The sequence below is a fragment of the Phoenix dactylifera genome, chromosome 4, assembly GCF_051530095.1.
Source record: "Phoenix dactylifera cultivar Ajwa chromosome 4, Ajwa_hap1_PhDact_Kaust_v1.1, whole genome shotgun sequence".
NCBI classification, from domain to species: Eukaryota; Viridiplantae; Streptophyta; class Magnoliopsida; order Arecales; family Arecaceae; genus Phoenix; species Phoenix dactylifera.
Genome location: NC_143193.1, coordinates 550,620 through 567,379, shown reverse-complemented (window position 1 = coordinate 567,379; position 16,760 = coordinate 550,620). Strand labels below are relative to the sequence as shown.

The 16,760-nt window shown below is 40.6% G+C and overlaps 1 protein-coding gene and 1 pseudogene across 6 annotated transcripts; one reads left to right on the top strand and one right to left on the bottom strand.

The window, feature by feature from the left end:
• Positions 1-1,064: 1,064 nt before the first annotated feature.
• On the top strand, positions 1,065-3,301 carry LOC103712407 (protein indeterminate-domain 7 pseudogene; annotated as a pseudogene). The gene is made up of 3 exons (XR_016400407.1): positions 1,065-1,214; positions 1,811-2,223; positions 2,347-3,301. The product of XR_016400407.1 is annotated as a protein indeterminate-domain 7 pseudogene (transcript).
• Positions 3,302-9,392: 6,091 nt separating this feature from the next.
• Positions 9,393-14,624, bottom strand: SNM1 (DNA repair metallo-beta-lactamase family protein). 5 transcript variants are annotated; one of them, XR_015976932.2, is made up of 10 exons: positions 13,924-14,599; positions 12,861-13,041; positions 12,471-12,710; positions 12,251-12,395; positions 11,530-11,664; positions 11,186-11,252; positions 11,021-11,098; positions 10,861-10,943; positions 9,909-9,961; positions 9,393-9,829 (listed from the first exon to the last, which is right to left on the bottom strand). XR_015976932.2 is itself a non-coding variant. In XM_008800142.5 (9 exons), the coding sequence occupies exons 1-9, from the start codon at positions 14,456-14,458 to the stop codon at positions 9,731-9,733; spliced, it is 1,533 nt and encodes a 510-aa protein (XP_008798364.4). In that variant the 5' UTR covers positions 14,459-14,599; the 3' UTR covers positions 9,393-9,730. The 5 variants fall into 5 exon arrangements, 4 of the variants coding, with proteins under 4 accessions (XP_008798364.4, XP_088575556.2, XP_088575555.2 ...); XM_008800142.5 differs by lacking the exon at positions 10,861-10,943; XM_088719430.2 differs by having other exon boundaries at positions 9,692-9,829; positions 10,861-11,098.
• Positions 14,625-16,760: the final 2,136 nt, after the last annotated feature.

Here is a 16,760-nt window from a genome sequence, read left to right as displayed (position 1 = left end):
CAATAGAAGGACACGCTTCTATTGTTCTTAGGAAGATACTTAAGGTTGATTGGTTAAGATCAGAGAAGCATTTGCTTAAGTACATAAACTTATACTATAGAGTTTCATTTGGCCATTCTTCAACTCTGTGCATCAATTTGTTTTAGTCTTTGTTTCCATTCAGACGGCTTCTTGTAAACTATAGAATGAGACGATTGAGGGCGACAAGCTCCTCCGTGAAAGAAGTTATTAATGATCACATCAGAGCAGTTCGGCCTAACAATAAAAATGGCAAGCATTGTCTGTTCACACGGATCTCTTCATTGTCACCCTCCCTTTGTCTCCAGGAAGTTGTCGCTTACCCTCCCTCTATTGTTCTTATCAATATTTCATCTATTAATTTGCTTTGGTTGAGGCGAATTACCGTCAAAACCTTCTCTCAGCAGTACAGACGTCCTAGTACGTGACCACGAAAAAAATAAGCACCATTACCTTATTCTCAGAAAAAAAATCTTGATATTAATTTTAATATTAATTTACTTAATTTGATCTTCTTTGCTAATATCTGTCTGAGATGATGGTGCAAAGCTAGTTATGAGGCACTTAAACCTGATCGCGCGGATTGTTAGAGCCAAATCTGGCATTAATCTTTGCCCGATCGCCATTTAGCATATAAGAAATACTTGTGCATCAAGAGAAGTAATTAGAGAAAGAACTTAAATTTTTGTGCCTATTTGGATTTCTACATGTTTGGGATATTTTTGATGTAAGGTTTTGAAAGGGATCTTTTTCTTTCACTCCTATATAATCTCATGCCATCCTCGGCAAGCAAAGAGACAAATAGCAAACTGCTAGCATCGATGGAACATCAAAGAACCTTTTTATATGGCAATGGTGCAGTCCAAATGATGAGGAAACAATTCCTTAACCCAATTTAATATCTACTGGACTGCAGGTTTTGATATTGAAATGGAATTTTCTCATTCCCCTTGTACTCTTTCTTTCTTTCACCTTCTTACCTTCCCTTCGTTCTATATAACATCAGTTCTCCTTCCAACATGACCGGAATTAATCAATTCCGGACAATGTCCAACGCATCTGAAGAAGAGTCGTCCCAGAGCACTCCTCATCAGCAATTACAAATGGGAGGTTGCATGCCTGTCTCAAGCAAAGGAGACACAAGTGCACCCGTGACAAAGAAGAGACGAAGCCTTCCAGGCAATCCAGGCAAGGAGGCACACTGCATCCTGTTTCCCATCAATTTTTGATGACTACATATATAGCTTATATATCTTGTCACAAGATGTTTCAATACAGAATGTTCGAGTTTAGAAATTTAAGAACTTTTTTTTTCCAATTAGCTCCTGTATTGAGAACTCTAATATCGGACTGTAATTAAATATGCACCTGTTGCTTTGAACAGCACCTGAGATTTTGCTGCATGTCCGTTGTTTAAAAAAATATGCAGAAAATAAAAGGCTATGTGTAAGTTTTTTGATAATTTTATTAGCATACCGGTGTGCTAGAGTATGCGTTATGATTTATTAAACAGCTTTTTAAGATGGAATATATGGTTTGATTAAGCTATCTGCTACGACTTTGAATTTAGAATTCATGCATGCTCCGGTATCATCCGAGCTGAGAAATACAAAAAATTGGATAGCTAACTCTAATTTTTTTGAAGGGAACTCAAAATTTTCAGTGGCATATCAACCATTCAACATGAGCTTTTTCTGAACCATGATGAATGACCTTTTCTGAATTGGAGAAAAATTAAACTTACAATAGGTTACTAGGTTTCGCTCCTGTGGTTTCAGAAGACTAACTTTAGCATATCCAACTTGTAGACCCGGACGCGGAGGTGATAGCTCTTTCTCCCAGGACCCTTTTAGCAACAAACCGGTACATATGTGAAGTGTGTCATAAAGGCTTTCAGAGGGATCAGAACCTTCAGCTACACAGGAGGGGTCATAACCTTCCATGGAAGCTGAAACAAAGGAGCGGTGCAGAAGCTAAGAAGAGGGTATATATCTGCCCTGAGGAGAGCTGCACTCACCATGACCCAAGCCGGGCTCTAGGTGACTTGACAGGCATCAAGAAGCATTACTCGAGAAAGCATGGGGAGAAGAAATGGAAGTGCGACAAGTGCTCCAAGAGATACGCAGTTCAATCGGACTGGAAGGCTCATGCAAAGGTATGCGGCACTAAAGAATACCGCTGCGATTGTGGAACGATTTTTTCAAGGTATGCGTCAATCCTCTTTCATTTTGGAGTAGAGTGCTTGAAAGTTAGATTGCAAGCAAACAAAGTAGTGCATAAGAAGAGCAGATAATTTCTATAGGCTAAATTCTGTTCTTGTTGCTTCAGGAAGGATAGCTTCGTGACTCACCGAGCATTCTGCGATGCACTGACTGAAGAGAACTACAGAATAAATCACGGTCTCGCCGCCATGGTTGGAAGCTTGCATAGCCAGGCACAAGCAGTGCCTAGTTTGCATCCCTCCACCACAGATACAATTACAAACCCATCCAACTCTGATCGGAATTCAAACAACCCTCTAAGATCCTTATCACTAAATCCTTCAATTCCAGGCAGCTCCGATATGCTTTTCAATCAAAGCACGACACGCACTGCTTGTCTCCAGCTTAGTGGAAGTGGATCGAGCAGTCACCACATGTCGATGGGCTCTCCTTTCATGTCCGCAACCGCTTTGCTCCAGAAAGCGGCGGAGATGGGAGCGAAGGTCAGCGATGATTCAATTTCTCCTATACTTCTCAGAGGTTTCACGGGCTACTCAGCTGCACCCAGAGCATCGGGGTCTCTCAAGCAGCCTCTTAGCGGTCATGGTGATGTTTCTTCTCAGTGCCTGGGCTCCTCCATAGAGGAAGGCTCCGCAGCTCGTAATCTGGGATTGATGTCCGCAACATCCGGTGGTTCGTATGTCGAAAACCAAAGCGCCCTTCAGGCGAACTCAAAATGGACTACCAGTGATTACAGACCTCCAGCATTCTCTCAGAGTGGACTGGTTGGCCTCTCTCTTCCAATGAGAGCAGAAAACCAGACTTCCATGGCTGTTTTGGGAGGACAGATGCAGCAAAGCACTTGCGAAGAGATTGCGGGGGATAGAGAAGTGAGAATGACTCAGGATTTCCTTGGCTTGGGACCCCTTGGAGATGCAGGCTTTGGCAATCCTAGCTATGATGAGAGTGCAGTTGCGCTAAATTATTCGGATGGGCAGCAGCCAAGTGGACATGGAATGTATCCTTATCATCAGATGTCTGATGGTTCAGCTGCGCTGGAGAAACCAATATGGGATTTCTAGGTGGACATGACCGGTTTTATTTCAATCTGCTAGTTTTTGTTGGCTCATCACTGAAGCAGTTTTGTAGTAGAGGTTCGTTGTTGGTAAGTAGTATTTTAGCAGTAAACTTTTTTTTTTTTTTTGATGATGAAGAGGGAGGCAAAGCCACTAAAATAAAAGGGTTGCAACAAGGGGGTTGCCCGTTTTGGTACACTCGTCCAAGCATGCTTAACTGTAGAGTTTTAATGGGATTCGGTGTATTAGTGCTAGTATTTTAGCAGAAACTATCAAGTTGTCTTTTGGTTTCATGAGGTCTGTTTGAGCATTGGCATAGAAATGGATCTTGAATTTAAATTGGAAGTCTGTTTGTGTGAACCTACTTATAATCTTTGAGGTGCAACATGAAAAGTTGACCGACTATATGCATAAGAATTGTGAAACTTAGATTGAAGAGGCTTTTTCCTTTATTGCTTTGTTTTTGTTTTTGTATTAAATTTTTTTTTGTCGGGTGAGGATGAGGGCTGATGGTTACAATATGATGACAATAAATTTTCCCAATCAAGTTGGGTGGTGTTTCCTTCCCTTTTCGCAAAAGAAAGAGAGAGAGAGAGAGAGAGAGAGAGAGAGAGAGAGAGAGAGAGAACTGATCAAAATCATCGACATATATGCATAAAAATGAGTAAATTAACTAAAATAGTTTGTCAAATTTGTCCCCACATTACTTTTATAAATAAATGGCTCAAGTGACTGTTTTTTTTTTTTTATGTAAAAGATCGGATAGGAGACTAGAATAGGTACATCGAAATAGAGGAGGAAGGTGTTTATGATTTAAATTGAGTGATGGAAGAAACATTGAAAGGGGTACGTCTAAAATGCTTAGCTAACTGGATATCCTTATTTTTTTATTTACCACCTCTCTAACTGTTTTCTAGAGAAGAAAACATATATTGATTATATCAGCACTAATACACCGGATCCCATCATAACTCTGCAGTCAAGCGTGCATGGACAAAAGTGGTACTAGGATGGATGGGTGACCCTCTCAGAAGCCCCCGTGTTGCACCCAAAAGAAGAAGAAGAAGAAGAAGAAGAAGAGGAGGCAGCTTTGCCTCCCTCTTCATCAAAAACAATTATATAATAATAATAATAATAATAATAATAATAATAATAATAATAACAACAACATATAGCGAGCAGATGCCCAATCATCCTCCATTATCTCAGCCTTTAAATTCAAACTCTCTTCTTTCTTTCTGGCCCGAAACATCCTCCACCCCTACACTCACCAACCCAAGAAACAACAACAAAAAAAAACAAAAACAAAAACAAAAACCAAACAATAAAGGAAAAAGCCTCTTAGATTTAAGCATCACATCTTAGCATTGCGTTGTAAACAAAAATCAAAGAAAGTGAAGCATTAATTTTTGTTGTGCTGCTTTGCTTTGGTTATCAAGGATTAATTTCTGTTCTCTGGTTTTGCATTGTCTTTACCTCCTCTGTAAAGCAGCAACATAGTTGCTGCTATGTACATTCTTCTGCTTTCTTCTTGTAAATATTCTTCCACTTAACAAATTCAGGGTGGCTATTGCCTCCCTTACCATCCAAAAAAAAAAATCAAAGAGAGTGGGCTTTTGATAAAACGCATGCTAATGGTATTATCTACTTTTAAGTGACATTCATATGCTAATTCAACCATGAGGAGACAGAAATTTATCTCTGCCTTTTCGCAGTTAAGCATGCTTAGTCCAAGTGGCATTAGGTATAGATTTTGCTAGAGATGAAATGGATACACATTTCATAAGAACAAAATAAGAAGTTCTTGAAAAATAAATTACCGTTGTTTTTCGAGCATCATTGTGATCAGAGAAATCTGAAAGGCATTTTGAGGGGTATGCTCTGTATCCCCCTTAGTCCTCCAACTGGAGGCCTTTGAGGGATACAAAGTACAAACCCCTCAGCGATAACACCACAAGACCTTCGGACAATGATCTTTTCTGATCAACTCCTGTCTCAGAATTTGAGCCACTTTGGTAGGGGGTGTAAGGATTGCACTTGCCTATCCGTTAACTGCTATGCAGAGCTATCCATTACCATGGAGTTATATAGAAGTATAATTACTATGCTTAACATTATAGAGTTGACAGAATCTTGAAATATCTTCTTATGTTTCTATCTTATCATGCATCAAATGCTTAACGTGCCTCACGGGTCTAGTGGAATATATTTGATGATCTATTTTATTATGTAAATTAATTCTGCCTCACCTTTGGATAAAAACTATCAAGAATAAAGTGCAAGCATAAATTTTGACCATTAACACAGCTGAAGGGCCATGAGAATGTCTACCAATATTCTTCTGAGAATCGATACTTTAAACGCATGTCAAGATGGACCCTCTGCCTAACCATTGCACCTCTTGCGAAAGACCTCCATGAAGATAGCCAATGACTGCATGACAACATTCTGATGGAAGCCCAAGACATCATTAAGTTATCATCTTTCTACACAATCCAGTACGCTAATACATGAACTTCAAATTTAGAGCTGATGGCAGCTGATCGGCACTTAATTTGAATTGGATTGTTTAGATGATAACAAATAATTATAGAGAAAATTGAAAGCCAATCCATTAATTGATTGCTTCATGAACCATAGCATGGGCTCTATCCAATTATGGCCGTCGTGCCAATCATGGACAGCCATGATTAGAGCACCCATCCTCTCCATATTACAAACCAGAGAGGAAATGAACACTGTGTAAGTGTATGTGCTTCTGACATAATTGTGCAAAATTTTGTGTGCCTACGGAATGGATATAAATGCATGCAGAAACAAATATTAGTGCATATAATACTACCTTAAGGATTAATTTGCAAGGTCCTGGATGAAAGCGTGCATGAGTAAACATCAAAGTTCCGAGTGTTAAAGGACCAATCCCTTGTATTGCATCTTTCTATTATTTTATTATTATTATATTTTTTTTGTAAATGGCTGGAGAGGGACCCTCACCAGCTATCTCTTGCATTGCATGCATGATTATGAAATACGAGCTATCTCTTTTTGAGTAATATGAATTATGATGAGCTATCAGATGCTTCGGGATGCACCTTGCACTGACTTCCTAGTTACCTTATAGTCGAAACTGGGAACCTTGTTTAATACGAGGCTCACCAGTTTCGTATGGCTAGGATGTTATGGTACGTACCTGACATGCATGCAGACATGTGGTCATGCTATCAGTCATGCATGTCTATATATGTGCCTTCTTAAGCATCAGGATACGATGCAGCTACAAGCTGAGCCCATTACCGTCATGGATGATCTATGCCATGGCAGTTGCCGAGCTTATCAGCCGTTGGAACTACTAAAACAGAGATCTGGGTGCCATCTTTAAAACACCATTCTACATGCTTTTGTTTTAGGTCTAAATATTGTACTCAACGATGCAAGGAATTTTTCTGGGGGCATAAAATATCGGAGTCTCATCATCCAGCATCAACAATGAGAATACCCAATCCACCATGAGAAAGAATGTAGCAGCTGAGGACAGTGCCGTGCATGGAAGCCTCCATTTTTGAGATCACGGAAGTCAGGTTGGCGCAGGACCTTCAGAAATATTACCCCGCGATTCACGCAGGCACCACAAACTAATCTTCTTCACTTGGTTGGAAACCCTATATACAGCCAACGCTTTTGGAAGCAGCTTTATATTTTGCTGCTTTGAAGGTGCACATTCGTGAGGTTATAACCTAATTATTTTTGTTCATTATATGGTTGTCATTTGCCCAAAATATGTACTTAATGTTATTAGTTTCAACTGGTGAATTGGAAATTTCAGACCAATATTATAATTATAATAATAATAATAATAATAATAATAATCAAATAAAAGGGCTTGCAAACCTTTTCGCTAGCTGTTTTAGTTTGAGAGCTTTTCCATTTTCTTAATTAATGAAATAGTTTGGGTGGAAGAGTGGCTCATACAATTTCTCCATCCTCATGCATATGTGATCCTCAACCCCCTTCCCTTCCTTTCACTTTATGAGGTTAGCATAATTTGAATGCAAGATGTTGTGCAAGTTTCAAAGGCAACCTACCATAGTTTTTTTTTTTGGGAAACCACAACCTACCATAGTTCAACGGCAGCACCTAGTGCAGATAACCTTCTAATTAAGAGTTGTTTAGTGGTACACTAGAGGTGCATCCTCTTCATCTCCATCAAAATCTTCCCACTGGGGGCCTTTGAGGGAGAAGAAAAGCAAACACCTCAAACTCTGCTTCCACATCATATTTGCTCCAAGCAAGCCTCCAATTAATGCAAGAAGCTAGCTCCTAAGTTTCAAGAATTAAACACTAATATATTTTAGGTTACCATGCCAAACTATGCACCTCCATGAATTAAACACTAATATATTTTAGGTTACCATGCCAAACTATGCACCTCCATGAATTTATATAGGTGATAAAAGAGATGTTCATCGCATGCTAGCGTGACAAAGGTCCTCACCTATAAAGCTAGAAAGCCATTTCCCTCAAAAAAAAAAAAAAATGCAAAGGCTACCATGCCAGTCGTTCATAAGCTCGTCTCTCAGACTACTTGACAAACATCAAACACCAACTAATGGAATGGGGTCTTGATCATATATGCCAAAAGATCGATGTTGATAGGCGAGGGTTTAGGTTGTATCTTTCGGACGAGAGAATGATTTATCTTCTTTTACGACATTAATTATCGATAATTGTTAGATACGTTCTGATGATTGACATCGTAAAGAAAAATCAATTATTCTTTCGTACGAGAGATACGATCAAAACCAATAGATGATTGCTCTCTATGATCATCTTTTAGGATGGAATCTACTCTTTGGATGTTTGTGGCGCATCGGAAATCAAGGTGCGGAGCTCGACTCAAATCTCAACCCAAAGGTCACTCTAGAGCATCTGTTCTTAACCGATGGATCTTATCTATGATCGAGAAAAGAGCACTACAAATAAGTGGTCAGCTAGTAAATGGGCACGAATTCCCCCACTATGAAATGAAGAAGCCGAACAAGTTGATGACAGGTTTACAAGATGTTGAGGAATTAGGGTAGAGGGAATACCCAGAAGCCTGTGAATTACCATTACAGGATTTGTGGTTGACCTCCGAGCATGTTTTTTTCCAGTATCGTAAAGAGGAACAGGTGGAAGGACCCCACCAAGTTCCTAATGGTTTCGGATTCGTGCATCCTTGCTTCGAGTGGAGCTCCTGGTGGGTTTAGTGGACCTGATAACTTATTTAAACAGCAAGAGAAGCTGCATTGGCCTCTTGGGTCCCACACTAACTAATGGGCACTTCCTTTTAGGTAGAAGAATATCTTGGTTAATATATTAGATAGTTACCAATATAAAACAATTAATTACTCCCCCCGCCATTGACAAATTCTTCAACATATGACTTTTCATGCAGCTTGGAAGGTGCCAACTTACTAAGTTGATGAGGTCTTGTTCTTGTAACCTGGGACTGAATATCGTCTTCGCCGTCCATCCTATGAGAAAATACATGACTTAGAAATGTTTGTCATGGAGGTGATATAGAAATCCCCTCGCCCTCCTAGAGTGGATCCATGAAGTGATGCAAGCGGCTTCCGCCCTATCATCCACCTAACTACTTGCAAGATCATCAGCAATTCTTGTGGTCATGCCTTCTCCAACTCCTCCCTCTTCGATGACCTTGTTGGCCTCGTCCACCACTCTGCTCTCCTCGACTCCCTCGCCTGTGATGAAGTCTTCGTTCCCAAGCCCAAGTCGATCTTCCCGATGCCGAGCTGGTCGACAAAGAGCCTATGGTGCAGCCAGCCATCTTGCCCTCACGGATGAGCTGAAGGATGGGCCCGGCAGCCTTGTAAGCAGACTAGACTGCTAGCCGACCATGCCCTCCGAGATAATTCAATGATAACCACGAGAACAAGAATTTTTGAAGATCTTCGCATGATAAAAGATTTCTTAAAATATGATGATATGATACAATAACTGTGTATGTGCTTGTACAAAGCAAGCTTTTCTATTTCTGTTTCACAGGTCAAGTAAAATCTTCTTTGAGGATAACCATTGATGTAACAAAATTATGTCATGAAGCAATAAAAATTCAAGGAAGGATTAATAATAACAGTAATACAAAATTCAATACATCTCAAATAAATCAGTAGAACACATTGAAGAAAGCTAATTATACCAGGAGGAAGCAGGAACTATTAAACTGAAAATTAGTAGCAATCACTTAAATCAATGTTCAGCTATTGCAGTACATCCACCTGGCAAGAAGCTTTTCTGTGCCAACCAGAACCAATTAGGCAGCTCTTTCAGTTCCACTGAGACATGACTGGCAAAGGAGATTGGCAGCTGACAATATGGCCAGTTCGCAGCAAGATGTTATGATAGCAGAGCATAATTTCGAGCCTAAGTGCATCTTTAGGATTTCAGCCATTCACGGAAATAGGCCTGCATCTTCTCACGACTAGTAGGATTGCCAGCATTGACAGTGGGAATGATCTTGTCAGGCTTCAGGAACTAGCGGAAAGGGCATGAACAAAAATGTGGGATTAAAAACATATGGATAGAATTAGGGCAAAAGATTTGCTTATTTTACCTTTACAAAATCTCTGAGCTCTGGGAAACTCGAGTGCTCACTATAAGGAACCCCTGCAGAACAAAGTAGCTGATATCTCAGACTATGTTCTCAAATTCAGAAAAAGCAAGCAACGTGCATCTCATGGCAAGCAGCACTAACTAGGAGTTTTTGAGAAAGCTTAGTAACTAATTCAAATCATGATAGTGCCAACCTAGTTTGAATAACAAATACAAAATCTGACTCCAATTTTACAGATATATTAGAGGCAAATTTGCATAAACTAAAATCATTTTATCAACGTCGGAGCACGCAGGAAATTATATGAAGACCATCCAATACAGCCCATAATCCTGAATACTTTCCAGTATTAGAAACATCACTTAAAGTTTAGCTTTTAAACAGTTTTAAATGGATTTATTGATGCTTGTATAATTAGAAATATATAGATGCATATTTTTTGGGTAGCTTCTCTTCCCATCTCCTTGAATTTACATATGAAGCAACCTCAGAAGAGATATTTGCCGCTAGGCTCAGCCTGTGCTATTTAATATCATCAAAGCTTTCCATAAAAAGAAAATACCAAAGCTCCGTGAAAGAAATGAAAAAGGACATTTTTATTTGGGTGTCTGCAACATAATAGCAGGATTCTTTTATTTAGGGTGGTGCATTCACTTCGGAATCTTCTCGAGAACTCGTTCCACTTCCTAGGTTTTTTTCGGTTTTTTTTCAAAGAGACGCTTCCTCATACCCGCACCCAATCCACCTCCAGTAACTAAGATCTGCACCAATATGATTTGCCTTCCCTGCTTCTGTGTATATGTCACGGTAAATGTCTTATCAAATTCCATATATCCTCTCCCAAGGGACTCAGGCATGTAATGATGCTTATAGAAAAATATTCCGAATGACTTATGATGTAGAGAAACAATAGAAAAGAGAGAGACATTACAACCGTTCCACATTATTATACCTTTTGCCATTTGTGCGCGCGCGCGCGTATGTGTGTGTGCGTGTGTGTGAGAGAGAGCATGCAGGAAAGTCACTTTGTCTTGCCTGTGGAAGATGATTTGGAAAAACTGAGACGCTTAGGAAGAAACTTCTTGTCAAAGTGAAAGATGGGAGCAGCTTACCGTAGATGGTAATGTTGCCTTTAGAACTGGGTTTAATTAAATCTAGCTGATTTCCGGTAGTTCCAGAATAAGTCCAACCTGGAGAAATAGACCAAATGAGAAAAAAGTCGCATTAACAACTGCCAGTAGAAGCTTGTTAGATAGCCAGTACGGTAAACGAGTCACCTGTAGGACGAAATGCCAGGACAGCTGCATATTGTTGCTTGTAAGTCTTCAAGTATTCACTCAGATTCTAAAATACAACCAATGCTACATAAGCAAACATGAAAATTATATATATTAACAGGAGAAAAAAGAAAAACGTTGTGCCACGCCACTCTGTTTACCACCCAGTTCACCCTCTCATGTGGCGCCTGATCATTGAACCCACCCTCCCCCCCCACCAAAAAAAAAAAAAAAAACCAACCCCATGAATCATATGAATCTCCTCCTACCATGTTCGATGGTGAACTGAATGGTGAATAGGGTGGTGCCTTATAGAATTACTCGAGGACAAATAATGTCTAGACCTCATGTCGTAAGAAAGAAATTGGTAGAACATGCAGTGGAGAGGTCCGCCCGCATGAACAAAGCTTTCTAGATAGCTCAGGCCAATCAAATGACTGCAAAATCCGTCTCCTTGAAGAATCTGTGTATATTGGGACCTAGAAAAGGAAAAGCACTAATTTAAGAACTAGAAATAACGTAGAACTTCAGATGTATTAAAAACAATGAAATATGCATATAATCATCTAAAATAAATAAATCTAAAACCGTAGGACGTCCTGTCTTTAAAAACCAAATAAGAGTCATCATCAGTTTGATCATACTTGATGGCCCCGGTGCCAAAGTCCTCCAAAAATTCTAGTCCTCCATCTAAGACTGCTTGAGTTTGTACATCAAATTAAAGAGCCCATGACCGGCGGTCTTTTAGGCTAAGCATGTGTTTAGAGAGGCCAATGGGGCCGCAGAATTGATGGCTTCTTATGTAGCCTGCCACTCCGGGATACCCTATGGGCTAGGAAAGCAGAGTCGTTTAGAGCACTCCGAAACTTGTTGTTTTCTGATTTTATTGGATATATTCATACTCGTAATGTATGAAATGCCCGTTTTAGTGTATACACACATATACGTGTATGTATATGTGTGTATGTGTGTGTGTGTGTGTATATATGTATGTATGTATACACACACACATATATATATATATATACACATATACAGTTAAAAAATGAGTCTGGATGTTTCTACCTCCAAAGCTTGAGAAATCGCAGCGTAGACATGCTCTTTCCCTATGCTGTAAGCTCCAACAGCAATAAGAGTTTTTGGCTGCTTTTCAAGACATTTACGAGCTGTCCTCACGATAAAATCGACAACATCTTCTTTTGGTGGGAACCTGGATTTCAGAAGCCAGCTTGTACAGAGACGAAGAAGGATAAAAATATAGACCTGAAAGGATCGGGGAATTCACCTATACTTGGGGTTGCAGTATGTTGTATCAAGGTAAAGCACATTGATGTGGTGGCTGAGAAGAAGAGGGTAGGACTCCATCTGTTTGCATGCCCTAAAGTCTCCAGTATGCAGATGAATTTGCCCATTGCTCAGCCTAAAATGGATCAGAGCTGCACCAGGGCAGTGATTGGCCTCCAACAGCGTCACTTTGGTTCCCTCAATAACATGTTCAGCATCAAGTTCCAATGGGCGGATGTAACTGAAACCATGGTTTCAAATCAACAGTTCATAGCAGTTAAAATTCAAATAGCTGCAAATTTCAAGTATCGGTTGATAAAATAGATATGGAAAAACTGCAACAAAAAAGTAGTATCATTAAGAGACTTCTTTATCAGAATATATGTCTTACAGTGCATTTACCGAGAGACACATTTTGACTAGGCGGGCTGTGAGTGGAGTGCAGTAGATAGGGCCATGAGACCATTTCTTGCCCAAGCCACCATAATGATCATGGTGGAAGTGGCTGAGAAAATATGCCGAGCACCCTTCAATTGGTCCATGCCGAAAAGCATCTACCGTGAACGGTGTGCCTGCAGGTATTAAGGTAAAGAAAAAGCTAAAAATTATGGAAAATGCAGTTCTCAGAAGCTGCAATGCAATAGCAGAAGATAGAAATAACTGAGGAGCTCGAAGGCACGACTTTAACCATCATGGAAATCAGGTATAATTCAAGGATAGCCTACTGAAGAATTTTCTTAAGAAAATTATAATCATTGTCAGGCCTCCATTGTAACCATTGCACTGGTATTCTACCACATGAGCAGCATGAAGACATTCTGCAGTCGATCGCATCCATCCTAAGCAATGCTTCCGTTACTTTCCATCACCTTATCCAGCTGAAATTTTCTGGCCAGCATAAAAATAAAAGGAAGTTTTCCCCCGAGAGAGGCATTTCCTTTATTCCATACCTCATTCTACCAGTTACGCAACCACCTAAGCAGCAGCAAGTAAACAGAACCACTGAAAAATTCAATACCTGAGCCCTTGCGGACTTTGTGTTTGATGAAATATATAGACTTGGTTTCGAAGCAATGTATTTAATAAATAAAGAGATCTTAGCATATTAGATCAGCAACACGATCTTTATTTCTATGAATACAACATTTTGGCAGGAAAAGCAGAACGCTCCATCAATTTCAGATGTATAACAAATCAAATTTCTAAGCAGGAATATGATCTAATGAAGCTCAACTCCTTCCTCCTGATATTTAATGATTTTTTTTTGGCGCCTCACACGGTCACACGATTGGCCCTCAGAAAAGAAAAAAGAAAAGATAGACGTCTACAAACAAACAAGACCACATATAATTCATAGATAGTTGAATTTAATCTAATATTTCTGGGAAAGTTATATCGAAAGATTGAGCCCAAGAAATGATCATAGACGATGTAAACATTTTAAAAAGCCTCACCTGGAATTTTCTTATAGAAGGGGCAGACAGGAAGCCGATCGGATCCCCTATCAAATCTCATCCTTTTTAGTTGAGGAACCTCCTGATCCACACGATCCCCGCCCCCAGCACCTCCGATCATCCTCCGCCGCGTCTTGCGAGACGGAGACGAAACCAAAGATCCCGATCCCGATCCCCATCCATCCGCCGGCTTCTTGATCCCCCACATCTGGAACAGATCTCTTTGAACGAGCTCCCTGTTCTCCTTCCCCGCCGACGACTCCTCCGCCAGGCACGACCAATCCGTCCCGCATCGATAGAAATCCGAAGCGAAATCGCTGGTGCTCGCTATCGAAGCTTCGATTTGGGGATCGCCTCCGCGATCCCCGCCGCCGTCGTCGAAGGAGGAGGAGGAGAGAGGGCCGACGGGGAAGCCGTTCTCGTCGAGCTCGTCGGAGAGGGGGAGGCGACCGTCGGTGGTGATTTCTAATGCCATCGGAGGACAGGAGGAGGAGATGGCCGGGGATGGCTTCGACCTTTTCGGCTCTTCTTCCATGGGCGCCCGCGATGAAGGTTTTTGAAATGGCCGGCGGGAATCGACGCCATATGAGGGATTTCGCGGAGGGCGGGGGAGCGCTCCGAAGCGTTGAAAACCATTGGTCGCGACGTGGCCTTTCGCGAGTCGGTGGTTTAGATGCACCCTCTTCGCGAAAACTGCCTTTGAACCCTCTCATGATACAAGGCTGCCAATTAAAGCGGGAACCGCGGGTGCGGTCTTGGGTGGCTTTTGGGTCTCGTGGAAAAGGACCGTCGGTGCGATTGCTTTGGGTCAAGGCCAAATCTCCTTCCTCACTCAGATCTGGCTCGCCTGACTTGGTTCCATAGATTGGATGCATTGATAAGCAAGGATGGATTTGGTTTAATATTGGTGTCGCATCTAGGAGTTGAGCATAATTTTGTGTTTGATAAATATTGATTTTGCTTTATTGGAAAAGGACAAGTATACAATTGGAATTTGTGACGAGCCACCAAACAATATTTTGAGTACAATTTGACGCGGGGTATGTAGCATTATTTTGTATTCATGTTATCCCGACAAATTTGCAAGTACGTTGCTTCTTGTTGAATGCCGATGATGTAAAACTCTACCTGTCACGTTAGGTAGATATTGAGAAATTTTATGTGACTTGATTGACCACCAATATTTACGATGAAGGAAGTAATTTACACCTCCAAAAGAATGTTTATTCGACTTCTCATCTCATCTAGAACATATGGAGTTAGTCAATAATAGTAGAGAGGTTGAGGATATTTTCATCTAGAGTATTTATAAACTACAACAATGTAGTATTGTCTCATGAAAAATCAACCATTATATAATTTTTAGTGCTATGCTATAGATAGCACATCTTTTGCACATTATGAAAAAGCATTAAAGAAGTGCCATAACTTTGATTAGTTAATCCTTAATCTCCTTCTCCGGGCTCAAGAGGTCCATCATTCAAACCTTAGTAATGGCATCCCAAATATATTTCTTCAGAAATTTAGCCCAAATATATTTCTTCAGAAATTTAGACAAATCACCATGATATGTGCGTGCATGCGTGCGCGCGTGTGTGTGCATGAATGCCAAGAAATATATGACTAGATTTGCAATGACCCACCAAACAGTATTTTGGGCATAATTGATATAGAGTAGGTGTAGAGCTATCAAATAAAATATATAGAGTCAGACAATTTGGTCATGGCAATTTGCCCATCTAACCATCCTCCTCACCTAATCTCTCTTTTTAATGTAGATAGTGGCACTTGTTTGATAAAAATGAAAAACAATACTTAACTAATCATGCTTATCAAGTCACCGCTACTTTTTTCTAGGGGTGGCAAAATATGACCCGACCCGCCAATCCGACCCGTGTTCGACCCGCCATAAACAGGTTTGGGTTTGGCCTAAACAGGTTCGGGTCGTAAACAGGTCGACCCGTTTAACCTGTTTATTAATTGGGTCGGATACGGATTTTAAATGTCTGACCCGTTTAAACCGTTTAACCCGTTTAACTGTTGGGCAGGTTAAACAGGTCTAAACGGGTTAAACAGGTTAAACGGGTTAAACAGGTTAAACAGGTCTAAACAGGTTAAACGAGTCTAAACAGGTCTAAACAGGTCGGGTTGGGCAGGTTAAACAGGTTGGGTTGGACATATTAAACAGGTCTAAACAGGTTAAACGGGTCAGGTTGGGCAAACAGGTTAAACAGGTCGGTTCGGGTTGGGTAAACAGGTTACCTGTTTAAACAGGTCGGGTCAGGTTACCTGTTTAATAAACAGGTCAGGTTCAGGTTTGTAATTCCTGACCCGTTTAATACACAGGTCGGGTTCAGATTTATAGTTTTCTGATCCGACCTGTATTTGACCCGATCTGTTTATGCCTGACCCGACCCGATTGCCATCCCTACTTTTTTCCTTGCTCTCTAACCAATACTTTTGGAGGATACCACAAATAAAGAGGTGCAAATTGTCTACAGCCAGAGTGGAACTACTAGTACCCTCATTCAACTCGTGTAAACGCTGCACCTTAGCTTTCCTTTGATTTCCAGAAACTTACTGAATATTAAACGCCGTAGGTGAGAAGGAAACAATTAAAACCCAAGAAAAATCACACGATGCACGGCATGTAATGGTAGCATCCACGTAAGCTCTCGCGTGTAAATCCACCTACCTAAAAAGAACTTACCGAGAAATCTGGGATAAGCGACAAGCCCGTCATCCTCGCCGTGACGTAAGCTATTTCAACCGACAAACCGACCAGGCGTGCAGCCAATATACAAAAAAGGAAACAAGTCACTTTCGCCGGATGTACA

What these genes read in the sequence shown, in the direction of transcription:
- SNM1 (XM_088719429.2), bottom strand. Translation starts at nt 14,458, where the DNA reads ATGGAAGAAGAGCCGAAAAGGTCGAAGCCATCCCCGGCCATCTCCTCC. An exon ending in CTTCTATAAGAAAATTCCAG is followed by an intron (nt 13,042 to 13,923) that starts GTGAGGCTTTTT and finishes TAATACCTGCAG; the next exon opens with GCACACCGTTCACGGTAGAT. An exon ending in TACTGCAACCCCAAGTATAG is followed by an intron (nt 12,396 to 12,470) that starts GTGAATTCCCCG and finishes TCTGAAATCCAG; the next exon opens with GTTCCCACCAAAAGAAGATG.